Source organism: Telopea speciosissima, chromosome 4, assembly GCF_018873765.1.
Source record: "Telopea speciosissima isolate NSW1024214 ecotype Mountain lineage chromosome 4, Tspe_v1, whole genome shotgun sequence".
Lineage (NCBI taxonomy): Eukaryota > Viridiplantae > Streptophyta > Magnoliopsida > Proteales > Proteaceae > Telopea > Telopea speciosissima.
In genome coordinates this window covers 69,959,639-69,982,021 of record NC_057919.1, presented here as the reverse complement: position 1 = coordinate 69,982,021, position 22,383 = coordinate 69,959,639, and the positions used below count along the sequence as shown (strand labels likewise).

Sequence of the window (22,383 nt, the reverse complement as noted above, 5' to 3'; positions counted from 1 at the left end):
TACAAATTCATTTACCTAAATGATATTAGGCATAACTAAGTGTCTGTCTTGGATTCTGACATAGTTTCTGGCATAAATAACTGTCTGACCTAGTTTCGAGCCAAGTTTCCCCTAGTTTCGATGAATATATGTGTTGAAACCACCGAAATATGGTCGAAACTGATCGAAACCATCGAAACCCGATCCAATCCAAGAATTTTATAAAATCTCCCTTCAACTCGTCTTGAAAACCTGGGAAACCGAGTTAACTCAATGGTTTCGATAGGTTTCGGTCGAGTTTTTGTTCTATGGTTTCGACACATATACCCATCAAAACTAGGAGAAACTTGGCTCGAAACTAGGACAGACAAGTAATTATGCCAGAAACTAGGCCAAAAACCAGGACAGACACTTAGTGTCTAATATTATTTAAGTAAATGATTCATTTACTTAAGATATTATTCATAAATAAGCAAATATCCCCTATTTGAATCCAATAAAAATAGTTAAAAAATCAAATTCTAAAAACGAAAAAAAGTCAACCCCCGAGTTCAAGAAAAAAAATTGGATTTTTTACGGTAGGTGCAATTTTCAACTTTCTAATGCTGGGTTTTTTCTCAAATCTAAAACTTCCATAAATCTTAATATGGTAAAATATTATTAAAAACCAAAAGTATGGTAAAATATTTATTTGTTTTGATGTCCAAAAAAATATTTTCATTCAGAGTGATTTTGACAGCATTCGCACACACCAAATTAAGTTTGACCGGTACATAATTCCTTCAATATAAATCAGATTTAAGCAATCTTGGATTTGTTGGAAAGCTATCATTTATATTGAAGGAGTTATGTTTTTGTCAAACTTTACTCGATACCATGTCCAAGAACAACATACAGTATCAAACTTGGATTAAAACCATAAGTAATATTTTTAGTGTTCTCTATGTGAAACTAATGTTTGAATTGAGTTTAAAATGTAAAAAATACGCAACACAATAACAATCAGAGCAAAAAAACCACTAACGGGTCTCGAAACTAAGGTTTGAGTTAGTCTGGAGAAAGTCTCAGATTTCGATTGAGATATGGTGATCGAAACCTACTCGAAACCCGACTTTTACAACCTTGGCGGCGACTAATGCCGGTGCCGATGCCGTGCACCAAAACCCTGGTTCAAATGCGTTATAGTATATATTTCGAAGCGAAAGAAAACTGGTAAACTCGGAGAAATGAAGCGAAGAGGTACAGCTACCTTCGTTTCTTGTTACCATTTTTTGTATTTCCAAAATTTCTCATCTGCAATTTCGCATAGAAGGTCTAGATTTCGGTTTTGCAACTTCACAAGCTTCATAAGAAGCTAGGGTTTATCGCAAATATCCGACTTAGATTACTGCACTTAAGTCTGTACTGTTTGGTCTCTAAATATTAAAAAGGTTCGAAATCTCTTCTTAGTTTTTCAGTCTGTTTTGACGACCATGTGACCGCAAGTTCTTCTTTCTGGTTCTGCTTTTGTGTTCGTGAAAATGTTATGTTGTTTTTGATCTAATAGTCGTTTCACGTATATCTTATCTTCTCCTGCAAATCTATTTTGGATTTCTTTTTGGATATTTTCTTTACTGATTCAATTACTGTCGTTGCAGGCTTTCAGCTCCATCTTTCTCTGCTTAAGACGGCGCAGGGTCATCCTATGGTAAGAGTTGTATTTTCTTCCACATGGATTTCAATTTGTGGTTCTATTCGCTACTAAAGTTTAAGTTGGGGGTGTTTCTGCACCATGGTTCGTCATTTTACGGTGGTTCTTTGTTGGACATTAGGTAAAATCTGATACTTGGATGAACAGTCATCTGCGTGAAGTCATCCGCACCTCAAAAGTAGTTGCCCTTTATTTTCTATTTGATTCTATATATATGTGTGTGTCGGGCATCTAAGAGTGGAGTTTCAGTGTAGGACGGGGACAGGTTTTGGTCAATGCCAGAGTGCTACACATGCGGGAATACAATCAAATATCTTCAAGTTCCAGATGAGGTATTTTCAGTCCCATTTGAAAGTTTTCAGTTTCAACTTTCAACCCTTAATATAGTGAAATGGCAGAATAGGATTTATATAGCCAACCCCAAGTACTTGGGGTGAGATAATAAGTTTGTTCTTCAAATACACATCTAAATATTCAGTAAATTGGCTTGTTGAAATCATTATTGTGCATGCTTTCAAAAGATATTTCCTTTTTTTGGGGGGTGGGGGGGTGGGGATTGTGGAATCTTTTCTTATATTTGATGGGGAAGTTCAAGGGATCTTCCTTCCCTTCATTTCTGATTTGCAGTCTATGCATACCCTCAAAAGTATCCTTTTGCTTATAGGGACAATGCTTACAGTTGGCACCTTGATCAAGAGGGCATAAGATTCCTAGAATGTTCTGTGCAACCAGAACAAGGAAAATGCCAAACTTTTGTTATTTTGTTGTGCCTAAATTCAGTAGTCAGCTCCAGTTTTTAAGCAGATTCGGCATTTGTTGGGTATTCTTAGGTCATTGAGATCTTCTATTGCTTAGTGGGAGCAAATTTCTTAAACAAAACATGCAGTATCTCGTGGAAGCTGTTGCCCTTGCCATCATTTGGATTGTTTGGGAGATAATTTGCAAAGGTTTTTTTGAGTCCAAGTCTTCCAAAAAATGGAGAAAATCTTCAACTTCCTTTCCACTTTTTGTCCAATATGGTGGAATAATGGAATTCAGTGGTTTTAACTTTACTGCTTCTCAAATTTTAGGTTGATTTACTCTTCCATTTATTTAAGTATTTTTAGGCAAAATTGTGTCAGAAAGGCTGTTTTGCTAGGCTTGGAAAAATGACCCAGCTGATTTGTTTCACATGGTACATGATTTAGAAAGTTCCAACCATATGGATAGTTAGGGTCTACTTTGGATTAGCCATGTGTCAATTTTGGTGGTCTATGGATAGGCAAGGTCTTATTTGGATTACTTGTGTCAAATTTGGTGGTTTTACTCCATCATATGGTCATTTATATTTTTATTTCATTGTGTATTTTCAAAAGCCAAACTATTTTGTCCATATCCATGACTTTTAGCTAAGCTTTGACCCTCTTTTGTGTGGAATTTGGATTGGGCTGAAAACTTTTGTAGGTAAATGGGGAATAGTGTGACCTACCTGTCTTATTAAATTTGAGCATTATTATAAGGTACCATGTGGCAGATATAAGTGTGCCGTTTTGGTTGGCCTTACAAGACAACTGCTCTGCTTCTGCTAACTCGAATGAATTCTATAATACAGAAAATTGAAATTGTACAAATGTATGTATTTGCAATATCATATTTACATCCATATATGCATTACATAAACATCTCTCTTAGTCTGTGTCACATACGCACCTCTCCGGGATGATGTATTTTAGCCAAATCAGACAATGGTGTGCTCCTGGAGGCAGTATCCTGTTGGCCTTAGCGAGTGGCTTTGGTAGAGGCACCCATGTGATCTTTGCCAAGCTCTTGACTGAGCATAGATGGGAAGCTTCTAGTGAAGTGCACCTCTGATGATAACATTGAGAATGGTTGCTTGCTGACCGGACGTAACATTCTTATGGTTTACAGATCACTCATTCTCAGTTTAGACCTAATATGATGTGTTTCAATTCTTCTCGCTCAGTTGGTTGACCATTTTACCTTTTATTTATTATCTTTAGGGAAAACACATGAGATTATTGGCAGTTAAGTCAGTGATAAGTTTAAAACTTCAACAGAATCAGAAAAAAGAATCATCTTATGTGGGTCAATGTGTATCCATTTCCAAGCAATGTGTCAGCTTCATTCTTCTGGAACATCATCTGTAAGGGTAAAGTTTAGAATTAAGGATTCGTTTAACAGTTGTTAACCTGGATATCGTTGGGAAGTATTCTCACTTCTGAGATGCCTCTTGATGGTTGCTATCAGGAGATTTTGTGTCTCTCATGATTAGAACAGACGACCTAAGCTCTAATTTGCCAGTGTAAATATATTGTCTGAGCTGGCATTTTATTGCTCTTCTTGTTCAAAAGGCAGGCTTTCATCAGATGCTAGGGTTCAATTCAACACTAATCAATGCATTTGACTCTGTCCCAAACAATTCAACAAAATGATCTGGCTTTTTCCCTTGTTTCTTAAATGATCTTTGTCTTCAGACAAAATATATTTGTCAATAATTTCAGGGCAGTACACTGGCACGTGGTGAAGTCAGATTGGATTGATAATTAAATCATGATTAGATGATGATGTGGAGTCGTGGACATGTCCACCTAATTTGAGTGCCAACAGTTATTTTATGTGGCAAATAGACTGACATAACTAGAAGAGTTTCTGGCAGTATCACAGCCGGATCTGCCCTCCAGAGTTTGAGAAGGTAAGAAAAACAATGATTAGTCTTCACTCAAGGAGGAAAAATGATATATGTTGAATCTTCTTCATTGTTTTATAATATAGTGATGATAAATGTGAGTGCTCCCTTGTTGCTTTGCAGTGATGAATGATAAATTTGAGTGGTTCCTTATTGCTTTATGCTGTGGTATAAACATGAGCACTTCTGTTGCTTCATAATGTGGTTATACATATTATCCCCTTGATTTTTATTTTGTATTTTTTGGTATGTAGTTGAGATTTTCTTGATTTCCTGGGCCATCATTTTTCCTCTTACTTGCATCTTTCATTTTTCATTGTTTTACTTCTCACGTCTCTTATCTCATTTCTTCATTTTTATTCTCCATTCCAATTATTTTCCTTCCCTTTGTGTGGACCTCAATGTTCCCTACTTTGTTTTGAAAAGATCCATGTAGCCAACCCCATTTAGTTGGGATAAGGCTGTGTTGTTGTATTTTTTGGTATGGAACACCTTTTGGCTGACTTATATAGCATAATCTTAAAAAGCTGGTGTTATGCATATATTTTGTCCTGAATATTCTCTTTATTCTTTTTTTTTTTCTTTCAAACTAATTGGGTGACTTCCTTGGCTGATTTACTTTCCAGGTAGTTCAGGAACAAACCAAAAGCCGCTCTGGTATATGCTTCGTGTTTGCAGATAAATTTTTTTTTCTTTTCCTTTTTCCTCCCCTATATGGAAGGAGCCAGTTGTTGGTTAGATATTTTATTGTAGGGTGCAGCTTGTTGTCGCCAAAGTGGTGAACTAAGAAGTTGTAACATAATTTTAATTGCCCTTTGTCTTATTCTCAAAAGTTATTTAATGCAGTACTTAATGCGGGGGTAAAAAGGATTTTCAAAAAGTTCAAAGTTAATTAATGCAGTATTTATGTGGAATGACAAGATTTATCCTCGTTGGAAAAAGTTATCTTATCTTAAAAGGGAAAAAAAGTAAGGTTACAACTTCTTAGTTCACCATGTTGGTTACAATAAGACTTTCCCTTTATTGTAGAAGGCCGGCCTGGGTTTTTAGCTCTAATACTGATAATTCCGAAATTACTAAAAGTCTTATATTTGAACTAATGTAAAGAACTGATCCAGAAGAATTTTATGTAGTCTCAATTAAAGTTACTTGATCCATGATTGATATGAAATTGCATAACCATGGGTCTACATCTAAAAGGATTTAGCATATGCTTGTTGTTTTCTCTTTGGTGTCCTTGGTTTGTCCGTATTTAAACTTTGTATAGCGTATATATTCAATTAGTGGATATCCTCCTTACTTGTGGTTTTATCCATCGCCAACCGATCACTAACAGGAAAGCCCTGGAGTAGGCCGTGGAAGGGGAAGAGGGAGGGAGGGAGGAGGGCAGGGAGGATGGCAAAAGGTACGGGCGCGGCCAAGATGATGGAGGCTAAAGGCGGGGGTAGAGTGACAAAGTGCAAGAGCAGCTTCTGAAGAGGTACCTTTTTTTTTTGAGTCGCACAATGAAATAGAAAATTTGAGAAATCTGCATGCCAGTGGCCTTGCTGGCCTGAACTAAAGTCCCTATACACAAGTACCACCTACTGCCTCTATATTCTGAATATATTCATTTGCTAATGGAGGGTTATCTTCACCTCGGGGTCAGTGCTATGCAGTGAAGAGTCCACATCTGCACGGCCGGGATCGTGGCCAAGAGTTCATGTTTACCAATAGGTGGGCTCCCTCATGCTCCAATATTTGAGATGCTAGTGTGATCCACCGGACGACGAGGAGCATGAGGGAACTCCCTATTGGTTAAGTTGAGCTCCCTGGGTCAATTTACACTGGCCTGGATCTGGGCTCATAATTGAACCCTGTTGCTTTCCAATTTTAGGGTGTCATGTTCTCTGATATCTAAATGATCTAATTTTTGTGACAGGTGGACGTGGTCGTGACTGATACGTGGTGGAAGTATTGAGCGACTCCAGGGAGCTAGTATACCACTTTTAGAAGGCAAGTAACCCCTTTTATACAAACCATGAGCAAAATGGTGGAGGATTTTTATCACCTCAAGTTCTGACACCCTCAGGTTCCTCAAATTCCCCCTCCCGATGGTCGACATGTGTCCTTTTTAAATCAACGGCCAATTTCAAAATTCAATTGCTTTTCCCAAATTGCTTTTCATTCACTTCTCCATCCTCTTTCCCGCTATTCTCTCTCTCCTCTCTCCCTCACTGTGGAGCTCTTCGCCAGAGGACCTCTGCAACCTGTGTTGTCGGAGCTCTTCGCCTCTCTCACTTTTCTCGGCGAACCCTTACCCTCACTCCTCTCGCTTTGTCGGAGTACCCGTCGGAGCAAAAAACCAGCGCAGGAACCTGAGGGTGTCAGAACTTGAGGTGATAAAAATCCCTTATGGGTATTTGGGAAGTGCGGTCGTGAAGTTCGTTTGAACCTCGAGAAGGCGGGAATTGAGTCTTCTAGAATTCGGAAGGGAGGTAAGGCCATGACATGAATCAGGCTCCGTCAGATCTCCTCAACCGTTGCAGAAGCCTCCAATCCTTAAAATCTGTCCACGCCCGTCTTTTGGTTGATGGTTCCATCTCTTCTTCTCGAGCTTGTCCTCAACAAAATCCTTGAAGCTATTCACGCTTTGGCGCACTTGAGTACGCTTGCAAAATCTTCGATGCCATTCCCTGGCCAAATGCCTTCTTATGGACAGCTATGATTCATGGCCACGCCGATAATCATCGCTACGAAGAAGCCTTGATTCTGTTTCGAAGGATGAGAAGAGAATCCGTCCCACCCTTGAACTTCACCCTTTCGTCAGTACTCAAGGCTTTGGCTCGGCAAACAAGATTACAAGAAGGGGAGGCTGTTCAGGGCTCATCTTGAAATGTGGGCTCGATTCTGATTTAATGTTGCAAAATTCTGTACTGGATTTGTTCTCAAGATGTGGACGAGTAGATATTGCAAGACAGGTATTTGAAGGAATGCAAGATAAAGATGTTGTTTCTTGGAATTCTATGATCTGTGGATATGTTAATAACTTCGAGTTGGACATTGCCTGTGAGTTATTTGATAGGATGCCTGAGAGAAACGTGGTTTCATGGACAACTATGATATGCGGTTGTGTGAAAGTTGGTGACATGGTGGAGGCGCAAGCTATTTTTGATAGCATGCCCGTCCAGGACTTGACCGTGTGGAATGTAATGCTTTCTGGTTTTGTGGATACTGGTAATATCACTGCTGCTCTTCGCTTCTTTGAAGCAATGCCGAGTAGTGATATTAGGTCTTGGAATCTGATTATTTCGGGGCTCTGTAAAGCAGGACAGTTGGAATCTGCTTGGGACTTTTTCAATAAAATGCCAAAGAAAAATGTGGGATCATGGACCAAGATGGTTGATGGCTATGTTAGAATTGGGGATGTTATTAATGCAAGGTATTTGTTTGACCAGATGCCCGAGAAGAATCTGATTTCTTGGTCCACCATGATTGCTGGTTATGCTAGAAATGGACAGCCTCGTCTTGCTTTAGACTTGTTTGATTAGTACGAAGAGCAGGGCGGTGAGCTAGACGAGACTTTTATCTTGGTAGTATTTTTTGCTTGCTCGCAGTTGGGAGCTCTGGATAAGGCTGAAGCTGTTGTTCATAAATACATGAGACCCTCACATTTTTCCAATGTACAGTTGATTATTAGTTTGATAGACATGTATGCAAAGTGTGGGAGCATTGAAAAGGCCTTGCAAGTGTTTGAAAAGGCTAATAGAAAGGACTTGCTCTGTTACAGTACCATGATAGCTGCATTTGCAAATCATGGAATAGGTCAAGATGCAATCTCTCTCTTTGATGAGATGCAAAGGGAAAATATAAAACCTGATGGAGTAACTTTTCTAGGGGTTTTGAGTGCTTGTAACCATGGAGGCCTTGTTGAGGAAGGCAGGAAGTTTTTTAGAGTAATGATTGAAGATTTCTGCATTCAACCCTCAGAAAGACACTATGCTTGTATGGTTGACCTTCTTGGCCGTGCAGGGTGCCTTTACGAGGCTTATAACCTTATAAGAATTATGCCTACGGAACCCCATTCTGGCGTATGGGGTGCTCTGCTTGCTGCTTGTAGGATCCACAACAATGTTGAACTGGCTGAAATTGCAGCAGAACAATTATTCAAGATTGAGCCTGATAATTCTGGCAGTTATGTTCTTTTGTCCAATATATATGCTGCTGCTGAGCGTTGGGAGGATATTGCTAGAGTGAGAGCAATGTTAAGGGAACACGGAGTGAGGAAGAATAGAGGTTCGAGCTGGATTGAATTAGGGTCTGTAGTTCATGAGTTTGTCATGGGAGACGTATCACATCTGGATTCAGATAGAATATACTTGATCTTGGATTTGCTTGTTGAAGATATGAAGTTGTCAGGGTATTTAATTGACTCTAAGCAGAAAGTACTACCATCGCCTACAGCTCCATTGCCTTCTCTTATCCTCTTCTATGATGTTATGAAAGATGGGTGATAAAAATTGCTCAGGGAGAGAAAATTGATGTTTCTGTGATTCAATATTATCCAATTTTGTATTCACCACTGAAGTGCCAAACAATGTAACTATTGCTTCTAATCATTCTTTTCCTAAATTATGAAGGCAACACTAGTGAAATGGACGAGAAGACTTATTTTTTTGTCATTCTTGTTCATTGGTGATAAAGGAGGTTGGAATTCTGAAGCTTTTATGAAGCTTGCTTGAGAGAATCAAAGGAAGGACCACAATTTACCGAGGCGCACTTGCAGGTTCTAAAGAGCTGGTTTATTCTTGTAAGTTGTAGCTGGTTTATTCTTGTAAGTTGTAGCTTTTTGTATATTTTGAATGAATGTATTGTGGGAAGAAATGGCAGAAATGTGATGGAACTGGTTTTTTAGATCTTTTCATCGAAAGTTTCTTCAAATTTTACTAACCCAGACATTGAAACAGCCAGTAAGAAAACGAATCGGACTAAGATGGCAGGTCTGATATGGATCTTCCATGCCACTGTAATGACATGAATGTGTATACTTGAACTTCAATGATATAAAACAGGTCAATTTTGTTTCCACCATAGAAGTAAATGAATTGATGGGGTGAAGAATATTGTTCTTAAATCAAAGTCATTGTGCAGTGAAATGTGAACTGTTAATTCTCAAAAGTGAGATTGATCCCCTGATTTTCTACTGCTCAAGTGATGCACAGATGCAGTAATGGAGTTGCATCAACCAATTAAGTTTAGATTGCTTCATCATGGAATCATCTTGAAGCATACCAACTTGTAAAATCAAAACCATTTTTACTTTTCATCCATATTGTAATGCATCAAAAAAAAACCAGAGATCAGTTCTTAGGTCAGGGAGAGATCATATGTGCTCAAATTAATCAAAATGAAGCAGTGTGATTTCCATTCCCAAGTGTGAAACAAATCAGGCAATATGATCAAATGAAGGCATAATAACCAATTATGAAGCACACATATTTTTAAGGAGCTTAACTAATAGGGAATCCTCTCACTTGGTCATTACCATGTTTTATATGAGCTACAGCCATAATATTCTTTTGTGATCAGAGTCGAGGCCCAACCAGCCTCTCTGGATTGTTTATTGAAACTTTCATCTGTAATGATAATTAGATCATCAACTACAGATATGGACTTAAACACCCAGCCACAGAAAACAAAACAGCAAGATAACCTACATTGTCAGCAGAGCAAGAGGGTCTCTAAAACTTCTAAAATAGCCAAGTTTCCAAAATAGTAGGTAGCAGACTTGGATGGCCAGATCCTTCTAGCCGTTGGTAGAACTTTTAGGTTGATAGTGAGATAAAGAAAGAATAACTAAAAGTGTGTAGTACCTACTTCCCCATGGATCTACACCCAAAATAGCAGAGCATTTAATAATTAAAACTATCTCTTCCAAGTTTTTTGTTTCTCCCAGTGACACCAAGCTTCCATGAGCTCCTGCTGTCATAGAGAATAAACCTCACAATAATGAGAAAAAGTCTAGTTGAACTGGAATGGCTTTTTTTTATTTCCTATATTCTCAATGTAAGACAAAACTATTTCAAGCTTAGCATGAAGGATTGAGAACATGGATTTATGAGCATAACCCTGATCTGTTTTCTCCACAAGCATTGATAATACTTTTAAAAAAAAAAAAAAACAGCAATTTCGAGGCCAAAATTTATTAATTAGTCAAAATGAGAATTTTGATGGAGTTGAACCATCATCTCTTGGTAAAAAACCAGTTGCTCTTCCTTTTTGAGCTAAAGACTCACCTGAAAATCCATTATCACTAGCATATAGAGAGAAATTTTATCAATTATAGAAAGTATTAGTTAAATAAATAGTTGTTAAATGGCTAATTTCACAAAGATTTGCATAAAGTATACAAATTTGTTCAATGCTTTCATTTCTGGGATTAGGTTTTCCTTCACAGTTTGTCAAGATTAGCTAAGTTTTGTTTATATTTCCATGTTCTCAAGTAATCTTCAAGCAACGAGAAGCAACCAAATCAAGGAACCACAAATTTCTAAATCAAAGCATTTCTGAGCATCAATGATTCTCAAATAAATTTCTGAATCAAAGCATTTCCTCGGAAAAGAGAGACATTAAGTGTGCCTGTTTGATCAAGGGATTTTGTACTTCTTATCTTCCCTGGCTGGGTGATACATATTTCAGGAAACGCATCTATGGAGTTGATTTGATTGGTGTCCAAACATTGTAGAAATATCTTTTCCCAATTTTGGGATTATGGTTAAATCTCCTATCAGATAATGCCTAGAGCTACTTTCAACCAGAGATCGATGACTGTACAAAATGGTTTTCTTGTTGGACTTCTAGGTTATCGACCAAAGAGTAGAGTCCGGTTCCTTTGCACGTATGTGCAGGTGCACATACATGTGCGAGGCAATCACTTGTCCAATTTTTTCCATTTATAAGGAAAGGAGGGTTATTTATGAAAACAAAATAAACATGTGATTGGCTCTGAGATGTACGTTCACCTGCATGTATGTGCATATGATCCATGTTGCAAAGAGTAGGCCACATCAAAGATAATGACCTACTAGAAGAAACAGAGAGCTAGGCACTTGGCATTCACCAATTTTTGAGTAATTAAAATTTGGGCCAGCATTCTCTTATGGAGAGAGCGTGCAAGTAGTATCATGGGGTTGGAATTTTCGCCTTTCATGTGGCAGGGTGGTCATTTCACCCATGTCAGGGCAGTATACTCCCCACAAAACTTCTCTTTAAAATTTATTGGCATTTGATATTCCCCCAGGGAAAAAGGAAAAAAAGCAAAGAGAATCAAGTTTCTCTAGAGAGAAATCCTCTATGGTGTGCATCTGATGGGATGAGGAACTCGGGGTGTGTGCTCAGATGCTCCCAGCTGTTGGATGCACACTGGAGAAGATGATGTCCAATTTCTCTCATTCATGCCAAAGAGATTTCCTGTCTTCATTGCCATCGGATGGGACTCTTAAGGGCAGGTCAGATTTTGTACAAGAGGGACATGGTTCTTAATCCCGGGATTGGTCAAGGCCGAAACCAATATGATACTGATCTGGATCGGTCAAAATTGGTTTAGATCGGCTGGATTTACCCCTATTACTTGACAAAAGTCGGTTCTTGTTAACTTTTTACCCTTTGGCTGCACCATTATTGAATCTATCAAGATTCGGGATTGACTTAGGTTGATACTGATCCGATCTAAGATTACGAACCATGAGAGGGTAATGATGACACTCTGTTCTCTTCACTGACAACTTTCTCCCTCCCCCTCCCCCTCTCCCTCTAACACAAAAAAAAAATGTCTATCGACAACTTGGGGCTTCTTAAACTTTTTTGTATATGGCATGAAGCTTTTCAATGTTATGTGTTCTAAGCACAGTAAATTTTGCACATCCCACAATAAACTGTTGTGCCACAGAATTTAAACCCACATTGGTTGAGTTTGGGTGATAGAATATCCATATAAATGATGCTCAACTTTCACATGATATGACGTGTTTTAAATTCTGAGTAATTTTGAACAAACTAGATTCTACATGTACCAAGTTAAACTGAATCATGGCATAAATACAACCAAATCTGAGATGATTTGAATCCGAATCCATGGGGATCAAACCTGTACCTAATACAGACTTAGACCTTGCCACCAACACCTCTCCCCACATAATGGTTGGATTTGGTCCCTGTATTACAAGCAATATCCTTACTAGCTGCAATGTCTGGGACTATACTATATTTGTCTCTCAAATTCAAAATAGGCAAAAGGTTTCGTACATGGTCTTGTATGGTGCACGACCGTACCATCAACCATTGAATAGGGATGAGAAGCCGTGTATTGTCCACAATCAAACTCATCTAATGGTTGAAAGTACGACCGTGTACCATACACGGCTGTGTACAAAAACCTATCCCTTCAAAATATTTAAAAAAAATGGTTTTTTCTGTTCTTGACATCCAAACAAGGAATGCCACTTTGATTTGATGGCAGAAAATTGGTACAGCTCAACTTCGAAAGCATCTAAATGGGGAAAGATGGCTAAAGTCGTCCTTCCAAGGGCGCCCCCCCCCCCTCCCACCTCCCCCCTCCTCTTTCTTTTTCAATAACAGTAAGAAAGATTTACTCACAGTTCATTTAAAAAATAAAATAAAAGATTTACTGAAATTACAACAGTACAACAATTTATAGAGACCCTTTAAAACAAAAATGGCTCCAAGCCAAATTGAGAATAGTCTGCTAGTAAGGACGATGCCTGTTCTTATGAGTTTTTGAGGGCTTCATAACTAGTGCACTTGAAATCCAGGAACGATTTATTTCAGAAGATTCATCCGACAGCCAGCAGCACAAACGACCGTCCTCACCACCAGTCCATCCAAACATACCTTGACCAAAGGCTGAGCCACCATACCTGTCTGACATCGGCAAGACAGTCCTCACAATTCCTGCATGTCCACCTTCAAGAATAGCTTCTGGAGAGCCAAGTGATTTCTGTCCTCCGTAACTTACAGGAAAGTAGCCCAAAGTGCCAACATTTGTGCCACCGATTACCCATAAAGTATCATTGGCTGCTGAATAGTGGCAATCAACAAAATAATCAACCTGCCCAAAACAGAAAGTACAGTCTAAAGACATTAGGGAATATCATGGTGTACCTTTTTTATATTATGTTTGATCTATTGGGATGTTCATGTAATTGAGAAAATAACCTATATCCACGTTTCTCAGATTTGTACATTTGCACCCATGCTACTCCAATGGGGGGAAGAAGTTAGTCCAGTGCATTGGGTGATGATTTAGATGCCTAAAATCCGTAGTTTACTCTGTCAGGTAAAGGAAAGGAAAGACTAATCTAGGGATTTTAAGGTGGCTATCAGCTTGGATAATCATTTTTTAGTCCTCCTTGGACCATAGTTTGTAGACCTTAGCCAGAAGGTACGGCATACTGGTGGTTCTCAGCAATTCTTACATTACATTGATTTGGTGTAATCCCTATTCATATGAAATCATTAAAGGGAACTAAGAGCCTGTGAAAATGTAACAGAAATTGCTGTCAAAAGAATCTTGTGAAATGGTTAGATCAAGCTTTACATTTCATAGCACAAGAAAGACATACATGGTCCATTGTCCAGTTGTCAGAGGCTAATGAACGAGCATTCTCAAAGTTGGCTTCAACGTCCCCATTTCTCCAGTCCCAAACACTGTAGGAGTAAAAATAATTAGAAAGGGATATTATTGACATAAAGAAGGAAAAGGGTGAAAATGACACCAGAGTTTTGAAGATAAATAATATACATGGAGAAGAAAAGGGGCTGAAATAACTCTCCCTTAGCATCCTTGCACGAACTTCATAAGTTCAACAAAACGTATCTTGTAGAACCCAAAAGCTCCTAGGACAGGGCCACATCCGTAGAAAGAGTGGGTTCAAGAGAGCTTTATACCTTAATAATTAACCAAATAAGAGGGCCTGAGAAATAGATGATATAGAATTTTTATTTTTTTTGGGGGGGGGGGGGGGGAGGGGGTTGTTTGCAAGACTAAGGCCGTACCCAGTGCACAAGGCTCCCGCGTTTAGCAGGGTCTGGGGAGGGTCAAATGTACGCAGCCTTACCCCTGTTTCCAGGACTTGAACCCGTGACCAAGCGTTCAGCAAGTGAGCACTTGACCAACTCGCCAAGCACGACCTTCGGGTTGTTTGCAAGACTAAAAATAATTTATCTATTGCCAAGTTATTGATTATGACTATTTTGTAAGAATCACCAACATTAAATTAAGGTATGAGGTCCACATCTTTAATATAAGGTTTCTGCCCCCAAGATAAAGCATTCTCCTTCAACCTTGCCTAGAGGCTATCATCAGTGTATAAGGTTCTGAGGTCTTCTTCTACTCACTGATATATATTTCCATTTCTAGTTAAGTTGTCTAATTGAATACTGACAACCTAGGAATCCTACAAATGGTCGCTGAATTAGCAATGAAAAAGGACTGCACATGTTCATGAGATGAGTTTCAGACTTTCAGCGCAACAAGCCCTCTTCACATGACACAAAGGAGAGTTCCCTTATGCAGAAAGTCCCAAACCTGGTGAAGTATGGAGCTGAGATGGACCAAGACATCAATAACATGGCTCCTTGAGGATCTCCATCAATGGATGGTTAGGATCAGCATCCTTCCAACAAATGTCCCAGCATTGATGACAGATCCCTTGGACCTACTGTCCCCTTAAATAATTATCCCTTCCCTCAGAAAAACCACATACCCAAAGGAGAAACGATTGATAATTTGTAGCTCTTAGATATGAGTCCCCCCTCCCTTCTCCCATCATTAGTCCAAACACAATGATGCTTTTAATGGGTTCTAACCCTTTTTTTGTTCTTCTACTTTGGAACAGAGGTCTATTAGTTGTCAAGGAAACTGGTCAAGATGACCGGCAAACAGAAAGTAGAATACAAGGTAATTCTTTTCTGATAGAAAATGTCAAACATTGCCAAAAAAAAAAAGAATCAATGTAGAGGTTGATCTTTTTTTGATACCTCAAAGTTTCAATGTGTGTCAAACACCAAAGCTTTTGATTCATCTCTCCAAAGAACCCCACTTTTCCAATGGAAGTACTAACATTCATCACCTACATGATCAAGAACAAGGCTTCGCCAAATTCAGATTAGAATAGCATTACAGACTTACAGTAAAATATCAAAAACATATATTTCATCTACAGTCCAGTGAATACTGCTATTACTTTTCTTTGGATATAACTAAGACGGCTAAAAAAGTATTGCCCCATCAAGTGTTGCATAGGGAATTCGTTTGAGGAGGTAAACTGAGCAACAAGCTATTATAAATTGGAAACATGAATTTGGTTACTTGCTGACAAATCTATTACACAAGTAGTGTCTGGGTCCCATATTGTGAGTGTTACACCCATAGATACATTCACTAATAATCACATATGCAGATAAAAAATTCATGCATAAGTACATAGGCACAGAATATGAAATGGTATTCTCTATAATAGAAACAAGATCAAGATGGTATGATCACAACCAAGAATGAAGACACTCTGTATTGGCCAAAGCAGGGAAATCCGTACCATCCTAAATGAGACTAAATCTTCATCAAGAGCACTCATCTAGACATTCGGATGATGATAAATACTAATGCTGTAATGAATATTATGATCCATCTATATCCCATTGTAAGTACCCTTTGGGGGTGGACACAACCTAAAGTGCTTATCACAGGAATGATCCTAACCACAAGAGCCTTTATTTGGTTATAAAGGGTGTTGGGGATATGGCAGTTGGTGTTGTCATTATTGTAAACACAGTCACGATCAACACACTCACATAGTATGATCAACACAGTCAGTGATGGACTTACACAATGGTGGACAGTCAGCAGTGTAGCACAGTCAACAGTCAACATACAGAGCAGTTGTACAGTGGCAGTACTGGTTTGAAATGACAGTGTTGTGTGACAGTCACAATGACAGATGTGTCAGTTTAATGGTAGTACAATACAGAATGATGTGGCAGTACATATGTGCACCAGTGGCAGTATGGATGTGTACAGTATTATGGCAATACTAGATTTGGCAGCTTCTGGACATGTGTCGCAGTGCATGATGGTATTTGGTAGTAGTGTGCATGTATGTACAATGTCAAACATAATGTGGCAATAGTGGAATGACCGGCAATGCTGGAAGTGGTGCACAGGTGACATGGCAGTGTTCACAGGTGTCAGAGAGTGCCTGGCAGTGATTTCTGATGATGCACAGTGTTTACAAGTGTCCCAGCAGTGCTGGATGTCAGACAATGAGTTGGCAGTGCAGACAGGTCAAATTCAGTATGGACAGGGATTGGCAATGTAACAGAGGCATTGGGCACATATGAGCACATGGCAGGTGTTGGTAGTGTATGACATTCTTACACAGTGTTTGGCAGAAGATCGAAGCAGCAAGTGAGGTCCCGTAGAGTAAAAATGTTGATTTCATAAGTTTATGCAGTGACAGCATGTTTGGAGCTATTTTTTGGACGCTTTAAGGGCAGAACTGGGCAGAGTACTCTACATGAGAAACATAGTTCGTCAAGTTATCTTTCCAATGCCATTGGAAGTGTGTCGTTTCGATACTGGAAGAGAGTTACCGCATTTTTTGTATTGTTGCGCAGAATTTTTTGAACTCCTTTTTTGCCCAAAACTTCACTTTAAGGGCATTTTCGGGCGTCTTCATGGCAAATTATTAAGTAGCCCAAAACATGAAAGATGTAGCTCTTCAAGTTTTCTTTCAAATGGCACAAATTTCAAGTCATTCCAATATAGAATGAGAGAGATACAGGTGTTTTATTGACGATGCATAGAAGATGTTCGGACCAGGTGTTCAACCAAGGATGAATTTTGAACTCAGGTTTCTTACTATTTAATGAATCATTAGGGCTTTAGTGCCTAACTCTCTTAGATACGTGAAAAGAGAGAAATGTGAGGAGAGAACCACCTCAAGGAGAGAAGAGAGTGAAAGAGGAAGAAGAAGACCATTCCAAGACCATTGTTTGATTTATTAATTGAGAAGCTTGGAAATCAAGGAGATTCTTCTTCATTCTTGCAGTCAAGAGAGGAGATTGATGGGAAGAACTTCATTATTGGTTCTTCTAGAGTGGGATTACACAGGCTGACGTAATCCACACCGCAAGTCCCTACTTTTATTGTTTCAAGATTAAGTTTAATGTTGAAAGACCAAGACCATTGATGTAATTGGGAGCTTTGTTAATTTATCATTCTTAAATTGTAAACATAGCAAGTTGGGGCTTGTCTAGGTTTTGGGATTGTAGTCCTTGCCTTTGTGATCATCAAAGGTTGAAGCAAGAGAGGGTGCTCCAGAGGAGTCGTCGTTGCAGCTAGAACAAACCATTCGGGGTTGTAACCCTTGCACTTGTATAGACAAGTGTTGAAGCAGGATAGGGTGTTCTTGAGCTGTAGCTTGCAGTCAAAATCATTAGTGACTGAGTAAACACTGAGGTCAGCTTGACCATTACTCTGTGGATGTAAGCACACTGCTGAACCACGTAAACCCTATGTCATTGTGGTTTGTTTAGTTTATTATTGTTTGGATATTTGAGTTCTATGGTGATAACAGGATGGGTATGTACCTCCCGTTGGCCTGACCTATTGTGGTTGCGAGGAAAGAGGGCATACAAAATTATAGACTGGTAAAATTGGGCCCCCCAGCCAGTTGGTATTTGTGCTAGTGCATATCAGCATTTGTGTTTGTGAGACAATGACGTCAATGTGTATGTAACTACGTGTGTGTGTGTCCCAGTTGTGAGTGTCGTTACGTCAGTGTTGATAGATATAGTGCCATCAGTGTTGGGAATACCAAGGATGAGTTGCAACGTGTGTTGGGAATAATTTTTGGAGAAAATTTTGTGACCCTGATTCCTCCCCCCCCGCACGGTGATCTGGGAATATCAAAGGGTATTGCTACCAGGAGGAGCATTCTATGCATGATAATTGCTACCCATGAATGTTGGTAGAAAAGGTGAACACATAAGTACACAACAATAATCTTTAGCAATGGTTACATAACATATTTGGTGTAACGATTGTCCAAGCAAAGCAAAATAAATAGTCAGCACATTATTTCCTGACTAGCAATCGAAAAAGGCACTGAATATACAAAATGAAAAATATATTAATCACTAGGATATACTTACTGCTTCCAAATGGTCATCATCATTGATATCTCCATCAGTATTAAATATGCACATCAACCCATCAACGGAAGCAGAAATAAGCTTGCTTTTATGATCTGGGACAAAATGGACCTAGTAATGATCAGGAAGCCACGAAATAGACTTTAGAACATCCAACACCCACAAGCTGCTGCATGAATAATGAGAGTAAATCTTGGACACTATGCCCATGAAACACTTTACAATGACAAAATGCAAGCATAAATTAGGATGCACCCAATAATCTATATGACTACCTTGAGGTCACTACTTTTGGAATTTGACATTTGTTTTTATAGTATTGGAACGTAAACAAATAACTGTCAACAATTAAGATAACTCGTATAACTTTTTTTTACTAAATTGGAATTCAGGCCAGAAATTTCTATTTTATAACTTAAGCAATCACAAGCAAATCTTAAAAAGAGGGTGTTTTACATGGTTCCCAGTCATCTGACTTATTTGACTTGATGGTAAACACGACTTACTGCTCAGTATCAACACATGAATGCTGTTGGAACATAAAACAGCACATATAAATCACAAATATGAATAGCACAGAAATCAGGACAAACCTGAGTAACATCATCCACATGGGACTCCTCCAAGCATGCCACTTGCTTTCCATTCCTCCAATCCCAAAAGAGTATCTACAAGCAATTAATAGAAATAAATAAACAGCCTCTCTGCGAAAGTAGGGGTAAGGCTGCGTACATTATGACCCTCCCCCGACCCCGCAGTGGCAGGAGCCTCGTGCACTGGGTACGCCCTTTTTTAAATAAATATATAAATATGAACCTACTGACATACATAATACTAATGAAGTGGTATAAGTGAGAAAGCAACATTCAGCGAAGAAACTATGGCACACAGGAGCATCGCTTTCATGTTAATTTTCCTCTCAGATTCACTTAATTTGGATGAATAAGCTAGAATAAAGGGTATATTTTGAACATGGCAGAGTTTAAATAGTTTATTCCACTCATAAAGCTTGTATATTGAATGAGGAAAAGTTAAAATAGTTCGAATTGCAGAACTTGATGAAAGCCTTCGTTTCAACATGAAAACAAATCCAATCAATGAAGCATAATTGACATCATTCTTCTGAAAATAGAAAAGTATGGCACATGGTAAACAGACACAAAACTAATATGGCTTTTAATCCTCAAAGTTGTTAGAGAAACTGACTCGAACCATCATACCTGAGATTTACATCCGGAAGCAAGAAGACTGTCGTTTGATCCACCAAAAGAAAAGCTGAATACTTCTTGAGAAGAACCAGCACTTAATAAGGAGACCTAAGAAGCATAAAATTTAAAACCATTATGTCTTAAGGGCTTAACAGAAACTATATTTTATTAAGACATTAAATCGTACTCAAGGAAACCCATGGGCCAGTAGCAAATTAAGGATTGTAAGTAAAGTTCAAGAAGATGAAGAGATAACTGAAAAGGAAAAAAAAAAAGAGAGATCTAGAGATGGCAAGCAATATTAACTTAGTAAACGTTCGTCCCTAAAACCATAGAGTCCAGGTGTGCGTTTGAAAATTTGATATTCCTCCCCACCCCCCCAAAAAAAAAAAAAAATTTAAAAAATTAGCTGCCTTTTACTCAACCTACAGATCCATCAATTCTGCCTCTAAATAATTCTAATTTAAGACATAGTGAGACCATGTATCACTTGGGTTTCCTTCTGACACCTATATATGTATAATTTTCCCATTTACGTGTGGCAAATATACTTGTTTACTTACAGTGCTCACTCTTTGATCAAATCCTTATTGTATAATTGTTACAACCAGCAAGCCCCTCGTTGGAAATTGGGGGAAGAGGAGCTTAACAATAAGTATTTGATCAAAGAGTGAGCACTATAAGCAATTTGAATAAATTTCCAGGAGATGAGAACAACTGCCTAGCGTAGATGTTAGCAGTCTGGAGTGTAGAAGCCCACCCGACCAGGAGGTCTTGAGTTCAAGCCTCCTGGTTCCCATCTTCCATCCCTCCACCCATAGAATAGGTATCTATCTAAAAAAAAAATATCTCCAGGCGATGACAAACAGAAATAGTATTCCACAATGGCAATTGTAATATCGTAAGCAGGATTTCCAAAAACCAACTTCATAAACTAGCAAGCAGTCGAGGCATAAGATAGCAAATCTAATAAAAATTGTGATTTCATCTAAGCCTGAGTAATTAGTTGCTAATGCCTCTGCGTGCAGACCTGCTTGAAGGATCGAGTGTCCCAAGCTCTAACAGTGCCATCAGACGAGCAAGAGTGTAAGACACAAGGAGATGAGGGAGCTGAGAATGAAATCTGGTTGATGGTGGAAGAGTGACCCTTGCACTCGCCAAGATATTGACCTGTCTCAGGGGAGTAAAGCTTGATCGTATTTGTCGACAAAGATACCGCCATTGTTGAAATCTCCTGGCTTTCGTTTCGGTTTCCAATAGAAGGGGGAAGGAAGGACACCAATTAGACACTAATTAAAATAAAAACACGCAACCAACTAAGAGGAATCAAGTCTTAAGGAATAGAGAGACAGAGAGAGCGAGGGCATGGACACCTGAGATCGATTTGGAAGACGTAATCGTCCCCGAAGTTTGTCTGAATCGAATTTTTTATCCCTAATCGCTTAAATGATTGCGAATTAAGAGGAGCAGCAGGAGTAGACTCATCGATTTCCATCCCCGTCTCTTCCATTCTCTGTGTGAAGTTCGAGTGGAAGCGATGCTGCAGGAGAGAGAGAGGGTTTAGTTCATAAACTTGTGAGGGTTTACACTCTCAGCTTCTCAATTCTAACTTCGAAGCAGGGATTTAGGAATCTGTATCGGATACGGTATCGGTGACCGATGCCGATACGATATCACCCTTGGGTTCGTTTAAAAATCGATTGTTTTACCATTATACCCCTTGGTCCGTATCTATCCATTAATATGGGTTTTATGGGATCGACCAGGAATCGATACGTATTGACCGATCCAATACCGATTCCTCAAACCATGCTTCTGTTTTCTTTTTTTCTTTTTTTCTTTTTTCTTTTTTTTTTTTTTTTTTTTTTTTTTTTTTTTGGATAAACCTCAAACCATGGTTCAAACTTTTCAAAGGGATGTAAAAATATTCGAAAAACTTCTACCAAAAAAAAAAAAAAAGTATTCAAAAAACAAAAGCGATTAAGCAAACGAGCCCTGCCTTGGTTTTTAGGGTATAACATTGAAATGCGAATGGGTTTAAGGACAAGCCAGTAGGGGTGTCAAAAATTGTCCCACATCGGTTGGCCGGACCTGAACCATCTGGTGGAAGCCTGATACTGATCTAACCAAAGCGTGTTGGGATCCGACCGATTAATGATTGGATGGTCCTAGTGCAACATAATGGCCCGATGGGGACCGATCGATAATTGACCATTTATAGCCCGAATAGCCCGTTTAAAAACCATTTATAGCCCATTAAGGACCGTCTACAGGCCAATTATTCAAATAGCATGTTTAAATCCCGATCAACCCAATTACTCAAGCGTGATTATGGATCGGAAACCAACCAACCGAATAAAAATGCATTCCTGGGCCTCATAGGCCCGATTACCTAAATGGGCGGAAACAGTGCGGAACCTTAAATTGGCAGGGATTGATTAGGCCTAACCAAAACCGACTGATTGACACCCCTAGACTAAGGCTCTCTTTGGTATAGTTTACATGGGAAAAAGAACACTAACCGTTTGCATAGCACAGCATGTACCTAAGCTTAGACACTAATGACCGATGCACCCCTGGTCCTTTCTGCCTTTCCAGGGGGTGCGCCA

The 22,383-nt window shown here is 39.0% G+C and overlaps 1 protein-coding gene, 1 non-coding gene and 1 pseudogene across 3 annotated transcripts; 2 read left to right on the top strand and 1 right to left on the bottom strand.

Annotated features, from left to right (window-relative positions):
- Positions 1-3,362: 3,362 nt before the first annotated feature.
- Positions 3,363-3,554, top strand: LOC122660619. The gene has a single exon (XR_006332730.1). It is a non-coding gene; the product is annotated as a small nucleolar RNA snoR127 (small nucleolar RNA).
- Positions 3,555-6,781: 3,227 nt separating this feature from the next.
- Positions 6,782-8,909, top strand: LOC122659847 (annotated as a pseudogene).
- A 4,090-nt stretch (positions 8,910-12,999) lies between these two features.
- On the bottom strand, positions 13,000-21,769 carry LOC122659848 (WD repeat-containing protein GTS1). Of its 2 annotated transcripts, XM_043854991.1 has the most exons (9): positions 21,734-21,769; positions 21,148-21,379; positions 20,805-21,012; positions 19,787-19,882; positions 19,160-19,234; positions 18,567-18,677; positions 15,393-15,484; positions 13,976-14,060; positions 13,000-13,461 (listed from the first exon to the last, which is right to left on the bottom strand). In XM_043854991.1, exons 2-9 carry the CDS (start codon positions 21,282-21,284, stop codon positions 13,099-13,101), a joined length of 1,167 nt encoding a protein of 388 aa, XP_043710926.1. In that variant the 5' UTR covers positions 21,285-21,379; positions 21,734-21,769; the 3' UTR covers positions 13,000-13,098. The 2 variants fall into 2 exon arrangements, with proteins under 2 accessions (XP_043710926.1, XP_043710927.1); XM_043854992.1 differs by lacking the exon at positions 19,787-19,882.
- Between the last annotated feature and the right edge of the window lie 614 nt (positions 21,770-22,383).